The 22,248-nt window shown below is 39.6% G+C and overlaps 1 protein-coding gene across 1 annotated transcript in view; it reads right to left on the reverse strand.

Annotated features, from left to right (window-relative positions):
• Window positions 1-22,248, reverse strand: part of PCDH19 (protocadherin 19) — a 123,438-nt gene that overhangs the window by 55,462 nt on the left and 45,728 nt on the right. Inside the window, exon 3 of the mRNA XM_043459796.1 lies at window positions 8,321-8,379. Coding sequence (XP_043315731.1) covers window positions 8,321-8,379 — 59 coding nt within the window. The remainder of the gene's footprint in view (window positions 1-8,320; window positions 8,380-22,248) is intronic.

The following is a 22,248-nucleotide window of genomic DNA, read 5'->3' on the forward strand; positions in this document are numbered from 1 at the left end:
GAAAGTGGCAGAAATTGACGTAATGCAATTCAAATAGAAAGGGTTATCAGGATCAGAGAACTTGGGTCAGATTTAACTGAGAGAGGCTGAGGGACAGAGTCAAAGAAAAAAAGGAGAGGTAGGAGCTGAGAAGAGAGTCTTGGTGCATGGAAAGTAAGACGAAAGTGAGAACCAGAGGAAACAGTGAGTACAGTTATGCTAAGAACATGGCAACCTGCAGCTCAAGACTTTGTGGGTAAATTTTTCTTGCACTTAGTAAATCAATCCACCATTCCGTGCACTAACCATACTACCCAAGAACCCCACACCATTTCTCAAAAAATAGAGAATAATATATCAGGTACATCCATAGAGGCCTCATCTGCTCTTTTTAATACTTTGTATGTCCTGACAGAATGTGCAGCTGTGATGCACCATGGACTATAAATTATGCATCTGAAATACCTAGTGAATGGTGAATCCATTCCCCAGTCAATAAGGAAGCAGCAAAGGCATACTCAAGAAAATGTGTTGTTGTCTCAACAAGGGAGAGCAGCATGCTTGTGAATTAGGACAAGTCCCAACAGACCTACTGTACTTCTGAAAAGGGAGCCCTGTGGAGATGACACTGCAAACTCACTTGATCTGCTCAACCTTGAACATCCACAGGCCTGGCTCTCTGAGGCTTTGATAAGAACACTAAGTACATATGATGAAGAGCTATGCCATGGACACAATGGCTACATTGTCATTCTCCACACTGGTCAAAAGGAATGACAGCAGATTTTTAACATATGACCAACCTAGATGTAGAATGTCTGCTGCCCTGAATATGAAAAGGAAAAGATCAAAAGGGCAGTAACTGGAAAGCCATAATTATCAGAAAATGAAGGGCAAAAGGGGGTGAAGCACTGACCTATTTGCTAATTATTTTCAGAAAGAATAACTGAGCATCAACTGTATTAAAACTAAAATCACTCAATAGGCCAACTCACTCAGCTCCTTCAAATTATGTCATGTAGCTACTCAGCCCTGTGGACCCACCAGGATGCAGTTCTATTCAAAAACCAATCATCCTATGAGTTTTTTATGGTCATTAAGACCAATTGGAAACACATGCTTTAAAGTGTGTCACCATCTCTAGCTTTGTGGCACAGATTTAGAGGACTCCTGTAAGTACTAATTCCACAGAATGAACAGATTCAAAGTTTGCTTTAAAAAAAAAAAAAACTGGTCCTGTCCACACACACCCCTCACCTCAGGAGAAAGGAAATGGCCTGCCTGGATGGTCTTACTGGCTCCGTTATTACTTATTGCATTCTTATTGATACTTATTACTATCTTATTACATTTTTATAACAAATAATTTTTGACCTACATTCATTCCTGCTATCTGAAGCATGTGAAAATTTCTTTTTTTTTAAATTTTTCATTTATTTTTATTGTTGGAGGCTAATTACTTTACAATATTGTAGTGGTTTTTGCCATACATTGATATGAGTCAGCCATGGATTTACATGTGTTCCCCATCCCGATCCCCCCTCCTGCCTCCCTCCCCATCCGATCCCTCTGGGTCTTCCCAGTGCACTAGCCCTGACCACTTGTCTCATGCACCCAACCTGGGCTGGTGATCTGTTTCACCCTTGATAGTATACTTGTTTCAATGCTATTCTCTCAGAACATTCCCCCCCCCCACCTTCTCCCACAGAGTCCCAAAGTCTGTTCTGTACATCTGTGTCTCTTTTTCTGTTTTGCATACAGGGTTATTGTTGCCATCTTTTTAAATTCCATATATATGTGTTAGTATACTGTATCAGTCTTTATCTTTCTGGCTTACTTCACTCTGTATAATGGGCTCCAGTTTCATCCATCTCATTAGAACTGATTCAAATGAATTCTTTTTGATGGCTGAGTAATATTCCATAGTGTATATGTACCACAGCTTTCTTATCCATTCGTCTGCTGATGAGCATCTAGGTTGCTTCCATGTCCTGACAATTATAAACAGTGCTGCGATGAACACTGGGGTGCACGTGTCTCTTTCAGATCTAGTTTCCTTGGTGTGTATGCCCAGGAGTGGGATTGCTGGGTCATATGGCAGTTCTATTTCCAGTTTTTTTAAGGAATCTCCACACTGTTCTCCATAGTGGCTGTACTAGTTTGCATTCCCACCAACAGTGTAAGAGGGTTCCCTTTTCCAATTTCTTTAGTTCACAATGCATGATTGTTACCTTAAACCACAGAATTCAATCCTGACTTGACTGCATTTCAGCAGTTGCTAAAACTTGCTTGAGATAGATGATGGTGAGGGGTATAAAATAAGGACAATGTAATTAACCATTCTTTTAGAGCAAGGTTCCCAACCTTGGCACTGCTGACACTGTATAAGTCTGTTGGTGGGGGGAGGCAGGTGTTCTGTCTATTATAAGATGTTTAGCAGCATCTCTGGCCACAATGCGCTAGATGCCAGTCATGCCTCTCCCAGAAGGTACAACCAGAAATGTCTCCAGACATTGCCAAATCACTCCCAGTTGAGAACCACTGCTCTAGGTTCTTTAAACTCTATTCCTGTAACATGTTATATTTCCTGATTGTAGTGCAAAGAGCATTGAACTTGCAGTCATCAGAACAAGTGATAATCCTTAGTCTGCCACTTCATCTATGGGAACCTGGGTCTGATAGCTAATGTCTTTGTGCCTTGATTTCCTTGTCTGTAAAATACATCTGCTGGGAATTCCCTGGTGGTTCAGTGGTTAGGATTCCATGCTTTCACTGCCAAGGGCCTGGGTTCGATCCCTTGTCGGAGAACTAAGCACATGATTATTAATCAACTATACTCCAATTTTCAACAAAAAAATAATGAAAAATTAAACCCTAGAAAAATGCATTTGCTAAAACCTCCTTTACAAAGCCATTTTGAGGACTTCATGAAATACTTCACATGAAGTACCAGTTATACACAAATGCTCAATAAATGGTTATTGCCTAATATGATCATTACCCCCATATATGGTAATGATTTCATTGACTTACAACTAAATATTATGTAGTCTTTTTTTTAATTGGAGGCTAATTACTTTAAAATATTGTAGTTTGCCATACATTGACATGAATCAGCCATGGATTTACATGTGTTCCCCATCCTGAACCCCCCACCCACCTCCCTCCCCATCCCATCATTCTGGGTCATCCCAGTGCACCAGCTGTGAGCACCCTGTCTCATGCATCAAACCTGGACTGGCAATCTGTTTCACATATAATAATATACATGTTTCAATGCTATTCTCTCAGATCATCCCACCCTCGCCTTGTCCCATAGAGTCCAAAAGTCTCTTCTATACATCTGTGTCTCTTTTGCTGTCTTGCATATGGGCTTATCGCTACTGTCTTTCTAAATCCCAGATATATGCGTTAGTATGCTATATTGGTGCTTTTCTTTCTGACTTACTTCACTCTGTATAATAGGCTCCAGTTTCATCCACCTCATTAGAACTGATTCAAATGTATTCTTTTTAATGGCTGAGTAATATCCCATTGTGTATAGGTACCACAGCTTTCTTATCCATTCATCTGCCAATGGACATCTAGGTTGCTTCCATGTCCTGGCTATTATAAACAGTGCTGCGATGAACATTGGGGTACATGTGTCTCTTTCAATTCTCCTTTCCTCGGTGTTTATGCTCAGCAGTAGGATTGCTGTGTCATATGGCAGTTCTATTTCCAGTTTTTTTAGGAATCTCCACACTGTTCTCCATAGTGGCTGTACTAGTTTGCATTTCCACCAACAGTGTAAGAGGGTTCCCTTTTCTCCACACCCTCTCCAGCATTCGCTGTTTGTAGACTTTTGGATAGCAGCCATTCTGACCAACATGAGATGGTACCTCATTGTGGTTTTGATTTGCATTTCTCTGATAATGAGTGATGTTGAGCATCTTTTCATTTGTTTGTTAGCCATCTGTATGTCTTCTTTGGAGAAATGTACATAGTCTTTTTATAGGATTGATATAGGAAATGTACATATAAATAATGCTTCTATATCTTCTGTAAACTATAGTCAGACATTGTCCACTACATTAATTTCTTCTAAAATTAAGGGACAGGAAAAAATTATCCTATCCAATGAGCATCCTTCCTTTATTGAAAAATGAGAATGACATGCTCTGGTATACTTACTCTGTCTTGGCTTCTCAAAAGCTTCAAGGAAAATATAATGTTTAATTGCAGTGAGTTAGATGCCAGGGATCTCTATTTTGCTTTTCCTAATTGGTTTTGGCTCTGTCTTTTAAAATTTTGATCATCATTTTTATATGTACCTACTTAGATACATATAAAAATGATGATCAAAATTTTAACCACATTGGAGCTTTTGGCTTTTTATAGAAAGAAGATAAATAACAAAATAGTGAAGAATTGGCTACTTGGACTTAAGGGACTGGTAATTTGAGAATGAGAAGTCATATGTGCTCTAAAGAAAAAGCAAAGTGTATTAACCCTCTCCGCCAAACCTTAAAATAGTTAACTTGTATAAAGATCAGTTTGCCCATCTGACAAACTAAGTGCCACTTACTCTCATCCTGTAAGGACATTTAGTGGCTTAATGAATAGATTTCTGTAAGGCAGTTTAAGACTCAGTAAGCAAGATGCTGCAAATTGTAAAACAGCCTGGTGAATGGCCACTCACCCAAAACAAGTAACAATTTATGACAGACATAAAAAAATGCTGATTTCACTTACTTTATTACTTGTGTACCTCTTGGGAGATGAAAGACTTGTAAACCAACTTTTGGGACAATAAATTAGGGTTCTTTTTGCAATGGTAATGTAAATACAGATATTTCTATTACTTGTTCCAGTGACTAACAGAGGAACAAGTTTGAAAAAATTTGGAATAAGATTCTGTACATAAGACTCAGACAATACTTGATGAATGAACATTACTAACATTCTGACCCATATTTACACTTAAAAATATTAGAAATCTTTCCAAAGGACAGAAAAATCTGAAAGGAGAGCGTATCTTTCTAGTAGGTAACACCACATACCCAGGAAATAGCTTCTGAGAATAAGAATGGACTAAAAGTCAAAAGAGTAGACTAAAATGGACTAAAAGTCAAAAGTATATTAAGAAACATAAGATCCTAGAGTGGTTCTTGGATCACCTGTGTCACAATCACCTTGGGAACCTGTGAAAACTGGAGATTCTCTAGGGATGGTGGTAGAGCGTGCATTTAACAAGCCTCCCAGGTGATTCTAATGCACATAAGAGGCCAGAAATTGCCAGTATAAAGGAACGTTTAATGCTAGTTTTCAATGGAAAAATGCTGAGTTTTTTTAAACTTTTTTTCATCCATTCCTTCAATAGACATGTACCAGCATTTGTTATAGACAAGGCACCATATCAGGTGCTGCAAAACCCCAGGACAATTCAGGTGGAAAAGGAAAGCACTCTGTATGGTTTAGGAGTCAATGCTCATTTTCTTTCCCACACTGCTTCAGAGCCATATTCATTTCCTGCTTTATTTTCTTTGAGCTATAGCCTCATGCCCTGCTTGATATTGCTCAAAAGCACTGCAGGAGTGGGTATCAGACAGCAGTACAGAAAAATGGCATGAGGAAAGACAGTGTTGCAGCAGGGGCAATGTCCCACTGCTGGCTTTCCTTGCTCTGAGATGATAGCAAGGCAACAAACGTAGCAGAAAGGAAATTAGTCCAGAAAAAAATTCTAAACTGTCTTGGCTTGTTAATCTGGGACTCTGACATAAACCTTGGGTATACTTAGAGGTTACAGATGGCCTGAACCTGTAGTATTTATTTACTTGTAGTATTTATTTACTACAGAAATAAATGGCTAGATTACTCAGTGCTGAAGATTATGGGGCAATGTGCTATATATCTTCTGCTATATATACTTCCTGATCTACTCCTCACACTTCTGAACCTTAATTTGTGCTAGGAGAAACTCTCTTGCCTTCTGGCTTTCTGTTGGTTTACCTCAGGTAGACAGATGAGAGAGAGAAAAGGAAGCCTGCATGTAAGACAGTTAATAAGCCCTGGAGAATGCCAAAAAGAAGGGTCTAAGAAGAATCCTTGGGTGGGTAGAAAGCAAACAGAAGAAGAAAAAAATGGATAGGAAAAAAAGTTCTCAAAGTTGGCCTGAAATGGGATTGGCATTTGAAGAAACAAGAACTTGATAATAAAATTAAGACTGATAATCAGATTCAGAATTTTCTGGCCAGGAGATTTCCCATGCACGTAAATGGATCCTCAAGAAACCACATACAGTGAAACACCTTTCAAACATCACTGTGAGCTATGTGAACACAGTTTGTGTGGTTTTATCACCTGATGTTAGTTACTACTCTCTTAACACTTTCACACATTTTACATTTAAAATAGTTAGTCCCCCTCAAAAAGCATAGCACACAAGATTCCCTGTGTCTTTCCAGGTATTGTGCTTTGTCTCAATTCAAGTGATCCCATAAATTCCAAGACCTTTGTAGTTTTCCAAAGCTCTCAGGGTTCCAAAAACAGAACCTGGTAAAAATGCTTGTGTTCCTGAGCTTTCCTCTTAACCAAAGTGATCCCTGATTGAAGGAAAAAAAAAAAGCACTATCTTTGATCTCAGGGAACATCAGGCGATTTTTCCACTGAGAGCCTATTAAGTCCACGTTGTACCTTTTGTGTGTCCATGTGTGTAAACAAAAACATATAATTAATCAAAATCAGAACCTCTAGTGAGTCCCAAAGCTGCTAAAGAAATACATGTGTCTCAAAAGCTAAATGTTTGAACATAAGTTTTCATCTCATCAGTTTGCCTTGTGAATTGGATATTCAGGTCTGACCTAAGATGGTGAGGGTTCCCAAGAGTCTTAGCCTTCTGCCATGCTATGAAAATCAGGTTCATGCTATGAGTTTAACCTGGTCTTAGAATTCCCAGGTACCCAGAGCTAGCCCAAGGGGCCTGTGAGGATAGGTAACTCACTGTTTTTATCAGAAGTCTGAAAAAAGGAGCTTTGAAATAACAGTTCTGAAGCAGAAAAGAAAGCAAATTTCTGCTGCAGTTACTCTGATCAGTGTACAAAAAGAGGGCTTTCATCCTTCCTAATAAATCAGTTGAATAATTTTGATTTCCTCATCTTTTGATTTATTCTGTGGGCCAAGAAATATTCAAAATGGATCCCTCCCAATCCCTCAAAAAATTCCAAACAATGCTATGACTGTTAATACTGGGCTATCCATTTTCACATAATTAACAATTATCACTTAAGGTCACAAGTGATTCCAGACCGATAAAGATAAGCCTAGCATGTTAGTAGGCATTACTGCAGCATCGTGAATTAAATTAGATCTGAATTAAAGTTGTTTCTACAACAAACTAGTTTATTCCTCAAATCCTACCCTTCTGGTGATATAAATTTATGGGATTAGAGCCAGCAAAATAATAGAATTTTCAGATCTTGTCTACTGCAGCTCTAACACACCCTGCTTGCTCCTCTATTTTGTTTCTATTAACAATCACACACAGAGTTCAATTTTAGCTACAGAATAACCACTGGACCATTTAAGAGGACAATTGGATCAAACAGTAATAAAGGCATCATCTGAATGGTCAGTACCAGTTTTTTTGCACAAATTCTCTGCTTAGAGAACTCCCTAAATCCCTCATCTTGCCTGCCTTGGGCACCTTGGTGACTACCGCACCAGATGGACTCTTCCTTCCTGGAATCTTCCTGCCCTGGAATCTTCCAGGCAGTATTAGCTCTGTATCCACATACATTGTGGCTCCATGAATAGCTGAGTTATGAGCAACCATTCACACAAATCTCAACTTTGAATGCTTTGTTTGAAATACCTATTTTAAGATTTATTGTATTAGCAAGTATATTATCTTTCCCTCTCTCATCTATAAAGTTTTTTAAAGATAAGAAGTTAGTTTATCTGTCATTAAAATAGCCTTAAAATGATTTCAAAGTTGTCAAAATAACAGCCATCAACCATCTTAAAATTCAATAGAAGATACACAGGAGAAAATTTTAATATTAGATTTTTAAATCATCACATCACATTTTATTTTAATATGACCCTAATTTTAATTTAATTATTTCTGTATACAGTTACATAAAGAAACATGATAAAATGCCAACAGTGATTTTGGGTGGTGGAATTACCAGTGACTTTTATTTAGTTTTTTTTAATGCTTTTCTGAATTTTCCTAATTTCCTACAATAAGCAGATAAGCATTTTCACTTTAAAATCTGAAAAGGCATCATTAAAAAATATCTTCTTGCTTTTTGTATTAAATTGAGCTTAATTGTAGAAATAGGCAAGCAAACCAACATACCTTTTGATTAAATGGGCTCGGCTGTTCACGTAGTTGGAGTCAAAGGAATAATTTTCAGTCTGCAATGGGGAAAGAAAAGATTAAAAATGTTATGGAGGTAATTCATGAAAAGAGTCAAACTGTCCTACTTAGGAGGAATTTTTCTACTGGGCAAGAGGCAATGAATGAATCAGAAACTAAGGCCATAGTGGGGCAACACCCTGACGAATACCTGCCATCTCCTTGGGGTCCTGGGGGCTCTGTGGAGGCAGTCCCCTGGCCAGAGGAAGATGAACTTGACACAAACATCTCCTAGAATACCCCTGACTACTGACCACGCAACCACTTAGGGAAGATACAGCATGACCAAAACTCTTTACAGAAACTAATTGCTTCCCATTCCCCAGTGAACACAATTCTGTGCCCATCAAATTGACTGGAAGTTCAAAGGTATTTTTATTAGTAGTAGATAATTAACATGTTAAAATATTTATTCCACAGATATGGAAATGCAGGCAAGGTAATCCCCCACTGTGGATTTAAACTCTGCACTTCCCTTTGTTTTAAGACATTTTGCTCAGCACTGGTTATATAGGGAGGCCTTCATTTTATCACAGATATAAAGGCAAACAAGTATTACACCTAAAACGGGGTGAAAAGCAGTCCACAGGGGGTGCCAAAGCCTTTCATGTGAAACATGAAGTTTGAAAGTAAAGCCCTGTCTCAGCTCCTATCATTAAAACACACTGTCTAATGTGGTTACAGTAGACTGCCTGAACAACAGCTTTACAAAAGCAAATGCAGAATACCTGCCAGATAAAAGTTGGGAAAATAGCTGGTAAGCATCCAGAGGTTGGGGGCGGATTGAAGGCGGGTCAGCCTTAGGAGGGGGAAACACAGCGAAAAGTCAACACTGAAGTAACTGGAGGTCCTAAAAACTTTGATCTTATGTCCAAAACTAAAGTACTACTCTCGTTAATCACTGTATAAACTGAAAAAATGCCCATCTCCTCTGCCCTCCTGCCAATCTACCAGAAATTCTCACCATTCTCACCATTCCTTAGGGCCTTCTGAAATCACTTCAACTGAAAAGTGCCTGTGAAAGGAAACACAATAGCTGTCGAGCTAACAAACAGCAGATTCCTTTCAGATGACTACATGGCACACATGAACTATGCTAGGCTCTTAGATGCAGCTTTAGGTTTCAGGGAGCTCAGACTCCTTGAAAACAAGAAAACAGGACAGGTGATAGTATTTCTACCACATGAGTACCAAATGGCCAACAGTCTGGATAGGGACTCTAAGTATCTAGAGTAGGTGTGGATGGGGGTGGCAAGTAGGTGAGAGAAAGAGAATGTAAGGAGAAGAAAACTAAATCCCCATCACTCTCCTGTACTTACAAGTGCATGCCCATGTTCTCCCCATGCCCCTTATTTGAAGATGAGCTGTGTAATTATATCTGGGCTTCCCAGGTGGCACTAGTGGTAAAGAACTTGCCTGCCAGTGTAGGAAACAGAAGAGACACAGGCTCAATCCCTGGGTTGGGAAGATTCCCCCAGAGGAGGGCATGGCAACCCCCTACAGTATTCTTACCTGGAGAATCCCATGGACAGAGGACCCTGGCCAGTTACAGTCCATGGGGTCAGAAAAGAGTCAGACATGACTGAAGCGACTGAGCATGCACATATGCAAGCACACTGGCTTTTTCTAAAGGATAAAATCCCCTTTAATGAAAATCACAAGTGAGTTTTGGTGTTGTTGGAAGGAATGGGTGGGGAGAGTTAAAATCAAAAGGGTTAGTTCATTTCTAATTGGTTCATAAGAAAATGGAGGCTGAAATTGTTGCAAACATAAATACAAGAGGAGGAAGCAAACTTGAAGCTGCATTGGGAATACAGTGCTGGAAGAGGTTATCCATCAGTGAGTCAACCAACAAGCACTTCTTGAATTAATTTTTACACCATATAAAAGGCAAAAATAGTGTTGGGTAAATGTGTTCTTCTATGATATTCAGTACAATATATAATTTAATAAGCAGAAATCTGCTAAGTGCTTCCCAGGTAGTGCTGGTGGTAAAGAATCCGACTGCCAATGCAGGTAGACGTAAGAGATGCAGGTTTGATTCCTGGGTTGGGAAGATCCCCTGAAGGCAGGCATGGCAACCCACTCTAGTATTCTTGCCTGGAGAATCCCATGGACAGAGGAGCCTGGTGGGCTACAGTCCATAGGGTTGCAAAGAGTCAGACTCAACTAAAGTGACTTAGTACACGAAACATGATAACTGCCCCCACCCCACACACACAAGGATTCTGCCCAAATAAAACAGGGAACTGATTAAGCACTGAGTTTAATTATTAGTTTATGCAACCTTGGGCAAATTACTTAATTTCTATGTGTCTCACTTTCCTCCTCTATAAAATAGGCATGCATTCATGTGTGCTAATTTGCTTCAGTCATGTCCAGCTGTGCGACCCTATGGACTGTAGCCTGCCAGGCTCCTCTGTCCAGGGGATTCTCCAGACAAGAATACTGGAGTGGGTTGCCATGCCCTCCCCCAGGGGATATTCCCGATCCAGGGATCGAACCCATGTCTTATGTCTCCTGCATCGACCGGTGGGTTCTTTACCACTAGCGCCACCTGGGAAGCCCTAAAATAGACATAACAGAAAATAAATCCTAAGGGGAATTTCAAGTGCATTTGTCATAACTCATGGTAGGAATGGTAGAAATCCTTATCCTCTGCTTCCTTCAGAACATGGATTCCCAAATAGGATCTGGGATTTGCCCCATTTGGGCAATAAAAGAGTACCATGTAGCACACATTTCATCGCAGCCTCCAAACTTCCTAAATCATTTTTTCAAGGAAGTTAACAGAGACACAGATGTAAAAGAAAGGAGGATACTAGCTTTGCACAGAAAGGATGAGCAACATTCCAAGATATTGCCACATTAAATCAGTTTTCAGGTAAAATATTTCATACCACCTTGCATATATGGATGTCCAATCTGTGTGCACTGTGCATCAAATACGGAGCCCTGTGGAGACATGACAGAACTCTGGGCAAATAAGCTAAACCATACACATTTATCCCTCGTGACTGTACTACTTCTTGGTCCTAATGGAATACTATATCTCACCTTTGAGGATTCCCACTCACAGGCACTGAGTTATTGGAGGGCACAGGTCTAGAAGACTTACTTATAGGAACTTAGCAATTCTCTTTCCCTTGCTGTGGTATACAGATGGGTTAACCTGGACAGATATGCCAGGCATGATCTGCCACTGTAGGTAGGAAAGCATCATTGAAGCTTATCACCTTGCTATCTTTCTCTTTTTACTCTAAAAGGGTAAACCCCCGACCCCCACCACCCATTTTCATCTGTCCTGACCTTCAAATGTAAATATTCTATCCCCCAAACCAGCACAAACCATAATAGACAGATGGCCCATGCTACATCCTCATGCAATTAGAAGCACTAGTCATGAGGCAGGTTCCTAGAACCGATTTCCCCATAGTAGATGGAGCTATGCTGAGTCATCCATTGCCTTTTGCCTCTGTAATCAGTCTCAGGTCTCTTTGTGAGGCAGCTTGGTGAGAACTATGGAAACAACCTATGCAACAGAATTATTCTATTAATAATTGGAGAAGATATACTATTCTGGCCTCATTAGGACTACAATCCAAACAACTGAGCCAACTGGCCATAGATGGCCTATGATGAGTCAGGGTAAACTAATATCAAGTATTCTTGCTTGTACTGATTCAAAGTGTGTGCTCAAATCCAAATGCACTGAAAAAGTATATTTTTTTTCACACTTCAGGTAGACCAAAGAGTGAGACTCAGACCACCCCGAAGAAGGAAATAATTTTTCTTAATGAATAGTTTGCAAGTCTTAAGCCAGTGGTTCTCAGCCCTAACTGCACATTAGAGTCAACTAGGGAATTTTTTTTTTAATACTGTTGAGAAGATCCCACTCCAAGAGATTCTGAGGCAACTGGTCTGGAGTGGGGCCCAGGCATTAGTACTTTTTAAAAGCTTCCTAGGTAATCCTAACAGACATCCAGAGTGGAGAACTGTCTTGGGCAAAAGACCAGACACTGGCTTTGACCCGATGTGCTGTGTTTTCTAAGGCAAGCCCAGAAGATGGCATCTCTTTTGCCAGATTATCTACCAAGGTCATCTCAACAAAGGCTTAAAAAATGACAAAAGAAATACACATTTTAGGAAATAATAAAAGAGCTTTTCTTTTTTGCATGAATGTATTGGCTCCCAGTTAGCCTTATTTAACCAAAATTTGGTTGACATTATTCCAGTCCCCTCTCTAAGTATTCTAAATGGGAAATAACATGAAACATTTGAGAGGGGAAATTTTCTGTAAATGTCACATTAATTTCACTAGGAAATGTCCCCATCTCCAATGAGACAGCCAAGTTAACACAAGAACACAGCAAAGAGACAAGAACATTTGTTTCTGAAAAAAATCTAAATTTTGACATTAAAAAAATGGGTCTAGAGCAAACTTTTATTATATAGTATTTTTATAATAATAATTATATTCCCAGTCTCAACAGTGTCACTTTCCTATCATTTAACATATTCCTCCCAAACCCTTTCTCTAATTAGAATTCTTTATCCTAGGATTCACTAAGAACAGACTTCTCACTTTGTTTAGGTTTAATCAAATCTGAATTTTCTGAAAACATAAAGAATAAATATTTGTGGATAGCAGAGTTTTTTGGATAGCTTAGAACTTTCTTCTCTAAGGACTAAAACTTTGGTTTAAAATCCTACCCATTATGCCTTTTTTTTTAATTGGAGGGTAATTGCTTTATAATATTGTGCTGGTTTCTGGCATACATCAACATGAATCAGCCACAGGTATACATATGTCCCCTGTCTCTTGAACCTCCCTCCCATCTCCCACCACATCCCACCCCCCTAGGTTGTCACAGAGTGCTAGATTAAGCTCCCTGTGTCACACAGCAAATTCCCAGTGTCTATCTGTTTTACATATGGTAATGTATATGTTTCCTCACTACTCTCTCAATTCATCCCACCCTCTCCTTCCCCCACTGTGTCCACGAGTCTGTTCTCTATGTCTGCATCTCCATTGCTGCCCTGCAAATAGGTTCATCAGTACCATCTTTCTAGATTCCATACACATGCATTAATATACAATATTTGTCTTTCTCTTTCTGACTTACTTCACTCTGTGCAATAGGCTCTAGGTTCATCCACCTCATTAGGACTGACTCAAATGTGTTCTTTTTAATAGCTGAGTAATATTCCATCATATATATATACCACAATTTCTGTATCAATTCATCTGTCAATGGACACCTAGGCTGCTTCCATGTTCTAGCTATTTAAAAAATGTTGCAACAAACTGCCTTGTTTTTGAAAGTTATTGCGGTTTCTTAATGGTTCCTCTGAAGCACCTTTCTAAACATAAATCACTGTACCATGCAGGTTTTGCCTGTATACTCACTGACTCCAAAACACTGTGTTTTTTGAGTTCTTAACTTTAATTTTTAACATATGTCTCCCAGCAACTTGCCATAAAACACTCAATATTGTTACTTCTCAGTGCTATGAGTACACCAAAAGCAGCTCCTCTTGCATTTCAACTTTGATACTTTTCTGCTGTGTTCTTGGAAACTATATGTTTGTTAGAATAGTCTAGAAAATGCGACTTAAGTTCTGGATAGACAAATGAGATGTTTTTCTAAGAGGGGAATGGCATGATCTTTACTGCAAGGACTTTTCTATAATGTTTTGGGTTTTGTTGTTGTTTAGTTGTTTTTGTTTTGTTTTTGTTTTTGTTTTTGTTTTACCTGCAAGGAGCCTTCTTTGCTAACTACTTTCAATTCTCATCTTCTTTCTGGATGTGTGAGGTTTCTAGATAGACTTTGGGGTAGGTGGAATGTTATTATGTTAATGAGTCTGGCACATCACAGGTCAAATACTTCCACTTTGTCAGGCCCCCAAGGTACCAGAATGCCCTACTTTAATTGTCATTTTGCATTACTTTCACAGTTCACTGAGTTGTGCCCTAGTCTCTGTAAGAGTGACTGTGACTCTCAGTCACCAGTCTTTATCACCAGGATAGACTTCAACCTTAAGGAGAAAGAAGCCCAGTAAATGCAGATATCCAGGACTAGAATCTTTGCCCAGAGGCACAAATCCCCAGGTCACACTATAAAGTTAAAAAGGGTTACAGATGCTGAGACGAAAACCCTAAGGTTTTCATTTGAAACTGAACAGCCATTTTAAATTATACTTTAAAAGTCCCATCAAACTGAAAAACATTATAGCTGCAATCTGCTAACTAATTTCTTTTTAATTTTTCACTCAGTCATTTTATCAATACAAACAGGAAAACTAGAATCCCAAATCAGATGCACAGCAAAACGATTTTTAAATGCTGGTTCTTTTTTTAACTGCTGATGTCTAATAATGATAATTGTACCTATTGATCATATGATAAGACTCATAACCTTTTTCTGAAAGTTACTGCTGCTTTAGATGTTCAAATAGCATCTTCTCACAAAGGCAATTTTTTTAGGAAATGAATTGACAAATGGCCTTTCCCTCCTTACTATCTTTGGCACATAAAAATGAAAATGTAAATTCTATATAAAAATAAAGCTAACATGCCTGCAGCTAGAATGTATATTCAAAGACTCATTCATCCAGACAGCAGAAGCTGAATGAGAAATTAGTGAAGACAGAATAAAAGGCACCATCCCCAGAGCTGCCATCACTAGAATTACCCTGAACTGGAAAACAAGCTAAGTAAACTTCCACTAGCCATGCCTATGTACACATTAGCACTAATTCTCATATACACATACACACACAGTCTGACTACAGTAAGCAATGTGATGTAGGGGAGGGGGTGAACTGAATTCTCTCCTCATGTCTGTCACTGACTCATTAGTGGCCTTGAATAAAACACTTGATCCCTCTCGAAGTGTTAATTTATCTATCTAGGAAATAAAGAGAACAACCCAAGTGATGCCAGTGTTCCCTTCAAGCCCCCCAAATTCTAGGATTCTAAAACAAAATGACTCTTGTTCAGTCATTCGTTTTTTTTTTTTTTTGTATTCATTCCTACATTCAATAAACATGCACCAAACCCTGAGAATGAAAAAAAAGAAAAAGAAAAAGATATAGACTAAACCAGCAAGGAGGTAACAAACTGGTAGACCCTGTGCTAGGGAGGGTTATACTTGTGCACATGCTATGGAGTGCACCTTTGAGAACTGTACCACAACTCAATGTAACTAAAGTCTGTCACTAAGTGGTGTCCGACTCTTTTGCAACCCCATGGACTACAGCCCACAAGGTCCATAGGATTTCCCAGGCAAGAATACTGGATTGGGTTGCCATTTCCTTCTCCACTATGGAATTAATTAGCACCCTAATGGCTTGATGATAGTAGGTGACACACATAGGAGAATTTGGCCTTTATATTTGCTACACATACAAACCCACATCACAAATACAGGGAACCTCCCTCTCCTATCAAATGAGTTATAAAGCTTATAAAATTCTTACAAATAGCATGCCCCTTTGGCTCCACTTCCACAGCCTTCATCACCTTGTGCCAGTACTTCTTCATCTCTATCTGCCTTTTGCCCATTCTGCAAAATGCTATGTGAATAACCTTTCTTGCCCACTATTTGCATCACAACATTTCTCTTTTCAAGGCTTCAAAGAAACCTTTCAATGGTTCCCTGTTACATTTAGCATTAGTGGTTTAGTCGCTAAGTCGTGTCCAACTCTTGCGACCCCATGGACTGTGGCCTGCCAGGTTCCTCTGTCCGTGGGATTTTCCAGGCAAGAATACTGGAGTGGATTGCCATTTCCTTCTCCAGGGGATATTCCCGACCTAGAAATCAAACCCAGGTCTTCTGCATTGCAGGCAGATTCTTTACCAACTGAGTTAACTTGAAATTGAATCTTTAGCTGAGCAGTCATCCAATACCAAGTCCTCTACTTCCCTCATATCTCAACCCTCATTTCTAATATGCCTACATCCCTGACCATCCCACACAGCTTAACATGTTCTCAGCACTTAGTGTACAGACTACGTGATGTACTTATTCTTTTCCGCAGGTTCTATGATTATTTCATGTGTAGTATGTCAATATATCCTCCAACTAGACTGGAAGTTTTCTTTTGAAGTCTCAGTGCCACAACCCTGGACACTTAGCAAGTACTCATGTAATGAATCCATCAATGAAAGACCAGAGAAGGGGTGGAAGAGGTTAAGAATAAAGCTTCTTATTACTGTTAAAGCAGATGACCAAATCTGTAAGGCCAAGGTGGTTTGTTTCTTCAGAAAGCATCCCTTCTGCCCACTGTTTTCTGTAGTTACAGTTTGTTCTCTGTCCTTACTCCCAACAATGACCTTATAAATACACAGTAGTCTAGATATAACTGCCAAGGATAAGATGCCATGGTTAGGTGATTCCTGCCCATCATCCATCAGTCCTGCCATATCTCTGGGAATGGCAGTAATGACACATGATAGTGTTTCCAAAACAGGGTAGATAAAATTTCTGTGAAAAGATAAAGCTTTGTCTTATCTGTAGAACTCTGAGCCATAGACTGACAGTGTGGCAGCTACTTTTCTTCATGTGAAAGAACACTCTAGGATTCCAATGGCTTGCAGACAGGGCTATCAGTAGGAAACATAGGCCATTTAGTTAATATCCAAGTCAAGTTGAAAGAGTTCCCCTCTTGGTGGCCTTTTATCATCACTGTTAAAATTTCACTGGCACCATCAAAAAAGACTACCTAGAGGTGACAAACGCAGCTTAGAGAAAGCACTTTTTTCTACCCTCATCTTTTATTGGGTCAAAGTTATGACTTTGGAAGAGCAACCCAGTACATATTTTACTACAAAAGCCTCCTCGAGAAACCTAGGAACTTTCTGTAGGAATCCATGCAATTCAGAGACAAAGAGCCTACTGAATGACCAGACTAAACACCATCCCATTATATAGATAAGAACAGTTTTCTGTTCTTCTCTGGGACCCTTTTCTAAGTCCTTTGTGGGGTACAGTGCACTTGAAAATAATATCTGCTCATAAAAAGCTCTGAAGAACCAGTTAATGCTTATTCTATACAGGAATGCAAAAACAACAAGACTTTGGTGTGGATACAAGTAGTTTTAGAGTAAATAAAATGACTAACCCAATCACATGAGTCAAACCATCTCATCCCACATAAACAAAATTCAACCTGAGAAGTAAATAGCTATCAACCACATTCGCCAGTGGAACAAAATCTGGAGGGTAATCATCATCCCCAAATATGTAACTACCACACATTAAAGCTATTTTGCAGGCTGAGTGCCTTTCATCCCCAAATATTAAAGTACTTTACAAGCAGGTGCCAACTGTTACTTCCCCACTTAAACAGCCAAGAAAACAAACACACAGGTTAAGTGCTACAGCCACATTAAATACTGACTCAGCTAGCTGCTGCTACTGCTGCTAAGTTGCTTCAGTCGTGTCTGACTCTGTGTGACCCCATAGACGGCAGCCCACCAGGCTCCGCCGTCCCTGGGATTCTCCAGGCAAGAACACTGGAGTGGGTTGCCATTTCCTTCTCCAATGCATGAAAGTGAAAAGTGAAAGTGAAGTCGCTCAGTCGTGTCCGACTCTTCGTGATCCCATGGTCTGCAGCCTACCAGGCTCCTCTGTCCATGGGATTTTCCAGTCAAGAGTACTGGAGTGGGTTGCCATTGCCTTCTCTGGACTCAGCTAGAACAAGTCACAAAAACAAGAACAACAAGAAAAAACCCCAGGAACACTGTTCTTGGCATGACCTACTACTGAGATGGAAAGCAAACACAAGATGGTAACATCAGAGAAGTACTTAGCCTGCTTTATACCTATTTTTCTCTGAATGACTTTCTTGGCTACTTTTTGTGAATGGGTCAAGAGAGTATAGCATAGCAGAGAGACAAAAGAAAAACTTGGCACATACTACTGCAGATAGTTCTCCAGACGGAGATGGCTCCAGGAATGAGCTACTTTCTTCCCTGCAACCTTGGTGACCATTTCAATTGTCCTTTAGAGATAATGACAACCATTTTTACAAGGTGACATAAGATGACTAGTGATGACTTATGGGGTAGCTTCATTTTCAGAAGCTATGATTTGATAAAATTGATCCAACTGACAATAAGAAACCAGTATAAGACCTCCCACAGCAATGTCCCAGGGATCCACAGTATGAGCTCTCCTGAATCCAGCCTATCTTTGAGTCCTTCTGGCAACCCACTCCAGTATTCTTGCCAGGATAATCCCATGGACAGTAAAGCCTGGCAGGCTACAGTCCATGCAGTTGCAAAGAGTCAGACATGACTGAGCAACACAGCTTAGAGAAGGTTCAGCACTCTGGTCCATTTCTGCTGAATTCTTTCCAATTTTAGTATATGTGCTGCCGAAGTGAGCACTGCTAAATTCTATTTTATTGGCCTCAATTCTCTACTACTTAGCAGCTACAGAGTCCTGACTGCCTGCAGAGTGAAATTTCTATTGAGCAAGCCTTGTCAGCTGAAAAACTTTCAAAATATTTGGAGGGAAAGCTGCGGGTGACCCTGTGCCTGTGGGCCCAAACAACACCCCCAAATCCAGTTCCAGACCCAATCTCATTATTTATATTATACATCACTTAAAGCCCAGTGGCCTCCACAAGCTTATTTAAGAGTGAAGCAGAAACAGCCTTTGGCATATCATTCTAAATTCATTTCCCTTGTACCGGCTTGTTGCTCAAGCCTGTAATATGTGATCATGCTGACAAAAAACAACCAAGTCTACACCATCTTAAAAATAGTGAATGTGTTAGCTTCTGATATTTATATTTTCTAATTAGATGCAACACAATAGATCATTTTCTTGTTTGTAGTCAATGAAATCTTCCATAGTTCTCTTTTGGTGTAGTTATTCTGATGACCATGGCAAACACAGTTTACTGGGAGACATATAGGCAATAATGTGCACACATGGCATCCATTTATATTTACTGTCACCAAAATGAAAACAGATTATTTATTTCTGATCTTTTAAGTACTAATTTCAAATTTAACGAGGTACAATAAACATTTCTCAAAATCAGACTCCATGGTTGCTTACCATTGGCAACCCTCTAATTATGACCAGAATTTAAATAAAGGGCATTCAGTTCTGTTGAAATTATTAGGCACTGAAGGAAATCCGTGGTAGCCTTCAGTTTCTAGTGACTTACACAAGCACTGCAGAAAATCTGTGTTGGAAGCAAGACAGAACTTACACTTCAGCATCACTTCATGACACACAAATGAGGAGCAATAGAAAGAGGATTTGGAGAAGGAAATGGCAACCCACTCCAGTATTCTTGCCTGGAAAATCCTGCAGACAGAGGAGCCTGGTGGGCTGCTGTCCATACAGTCGCACAGAGTTGGACACTACTGAAGCGACTTAGAATGCATGCATGCATTGGAGAAGGAAATGGCAATCCACTCCAGTGTTCTTGCCTGGAGAATCCCAGGGACAGAGGAGCCTGGTGGGCTGCCGTCTATGAGGACACGGAGGGTCGGACACGACTGAAGCGACTTAGCAGCAGCAGCAGCGAAAGAGGATTGATTCAAGGAAGTAATGGAAATGTATACTCATTCTTTCAAAACCCCTACCTATCCACCCAGATCCTAATAGACTTTCTCATTTTATGCTGGGAAGGGGGTGGTGAGGGCAGGCTAGAATTTGACCTGATTTTGTAAACAGATCCGACATAAGAGTTCCAGCAACCATGCACAGTAAAGCCATAACTACACTTGGAAAAGTGGCTAATATTATCAGCAACTTGAAATTGTCAGAGTATTAGAAATCTGTAATGCACTTATGCAGTGTAACAACAGAACAACAATTACTAATACGCTTTTCATTTATATGAATTTTTCATCAAAAAGAATTTCAGAATGTTTAAAAAGGTTTCAGGAGACAGCGAAAATGTACTCAACCTTAGAGCAACCATAAGACAGAGGAATATTCTTAGACGGCAAAAAAGACAGCCAAGGTGGAAACTGGGCCTGAAGGTGGTTACATTTTTCTACAAAGCTTATGGTACAGAACTGAAGAATTTTGCTTTTCTTTTTTTTAATTAATTAATTAATTTTATTTATTTATTTCATTTATTTTTATTAGTTGGAGGCTAATTACAATATTGTAGTGGTTTTTGCCATACATTGACATGAATCAGCCATGGATTTACATGTGTTCCCCATCCTGAACCCCCCTCCCACCTCCCTCCCCATCCCATCCCTCTGGGTCATCCCAGCGCACCAGCCCTGATCACTTGTCTCATGCATCCAGTCAGCGAGACTTCCAGGAGGTGCTTGATGAGTGCAATGGAGCAAGTGCCTCCTGTCAATATCATCCTGAAACAATTAGCTTTTGGAAATGGACACAATACAGAAAACTTTGCCCCATTTTTCTTTTTTTCCCCTCTTAACCAACATTAACTACTTAATCTCACTGCTACTATCATAAGCTAAATAAATATTATTAACCGCATTAACAGCAGGACAAAACAGGTTAAAAGACTTGCCCTCTGCTAGAGAGGAGCAGTGTCACATCCAAAACCAGACTTCAAGATTTCTCATTGCAAGTCCTGCACTCACAGGCCACACCTCATTAAGATTCTAGGAAAGGCAATGAAATAGAAGTAATTAGGACCGGATGACTGGGTGTACTATTTGGGAGAAAAAATAAATACCCTAGCTTGCTTAAACATGACAGGTTCAAGGGTGGTGAACACAACTAGAGCAATTTCCTCTTGCAGGAAGATTAAGAAATAATTAGGGGAAACACCTCACCCCCCCTCTCCCATCAGACTCCCAGCAGCAAAAACCAGGAATAATTCCAAACTTAACTATCAAAAAAAAAAAAAAAATAAGAAAGTCAGAAACATAACACTGCACTGTGCCTGGCAGTCCTACCCCTCAACCTGTACAAGTAACTTCTACATTCCTTTCCCCATACAGTTTTTAGCATTCTCCCTCCCCAGCTTTCTTCTTAGTTCTTTCTCCATTCACTTTTCTGTATACACACACCCTTCTCTCAAACAAACTAGCACCCTCACGCTTCATCCTAATCTACCCAATACTTGTGTCTACTTGATAACGAGAGATTTTGTTTGAGATTCAACCAGTACAAACAGGTGTGGGCAGTCATATCTCCATTCATAACATACACAGAGATACACACATATTACATAGAATTTTTATGAGGGAAAAGTGTTTGTGTTTTTGCATCTCCATATTAAAAAATGCTTGTTCCTGGTAGACACAGATTCAGCTAGGACCATAAGTCAGCCTGATGATTGTTTCTTCAGGTTGTTTTAAGCTTAGAAAGGATCACAGACTATTCAAAGAAACCTTCCAAATACAGCCTTCAATGTAAATATAAAGTTCCTACTGGCTGTGTGATCTTGTAGAAATCACTGAACCTCTCTGACCAGCAATTTCCTAATCTATAAAATGGAAATAGCACCTGTCCTGACTATCTTATAGAGTTGCTATTAAGATGAAATAAAATAATAACTGTACAGATGCTTTCTAAAAGTGAACTGCCAGACAAACAAGTCATCTGATTATCAGGTTATAAACTTGATTTCTCTTGAATACTCATTTCTATTTCCAACAAAATTTCCAATGTAAAGTTCTGCTTTTTTTTTCTGAGGTTTCTTACAGGATATTTTATCTCATTCTCCCCCTATCTGTACTATCAGAAAAAGAAATAATGCAGTGAACAGTCTTGCTTTGTGCATGCTCAGTCACTACAGTCCTGTCTGACCCTTTGCAACCCTATGGACTGTAGACTGCCAGGCTCCTCTGTCCATGAAATTCTCCAGACAAGAATACTGGAGTAAGTTGCCATGCCCTCCTCCAG

This window comes from Cervus canadensis, chromosome X, assembly GCF_019320065.1.
Source record: "Cervus canadensis isolate Bull #8, Minnesota chromosome X, ASM1932006v1, whole genome shotgun sequence".
Lineage (NCBI taxonomy): Eukaryota > Metazoa > Chordata > Mammalia > Artiodactyla > Cervidae > Cervus > Cervus canadensis.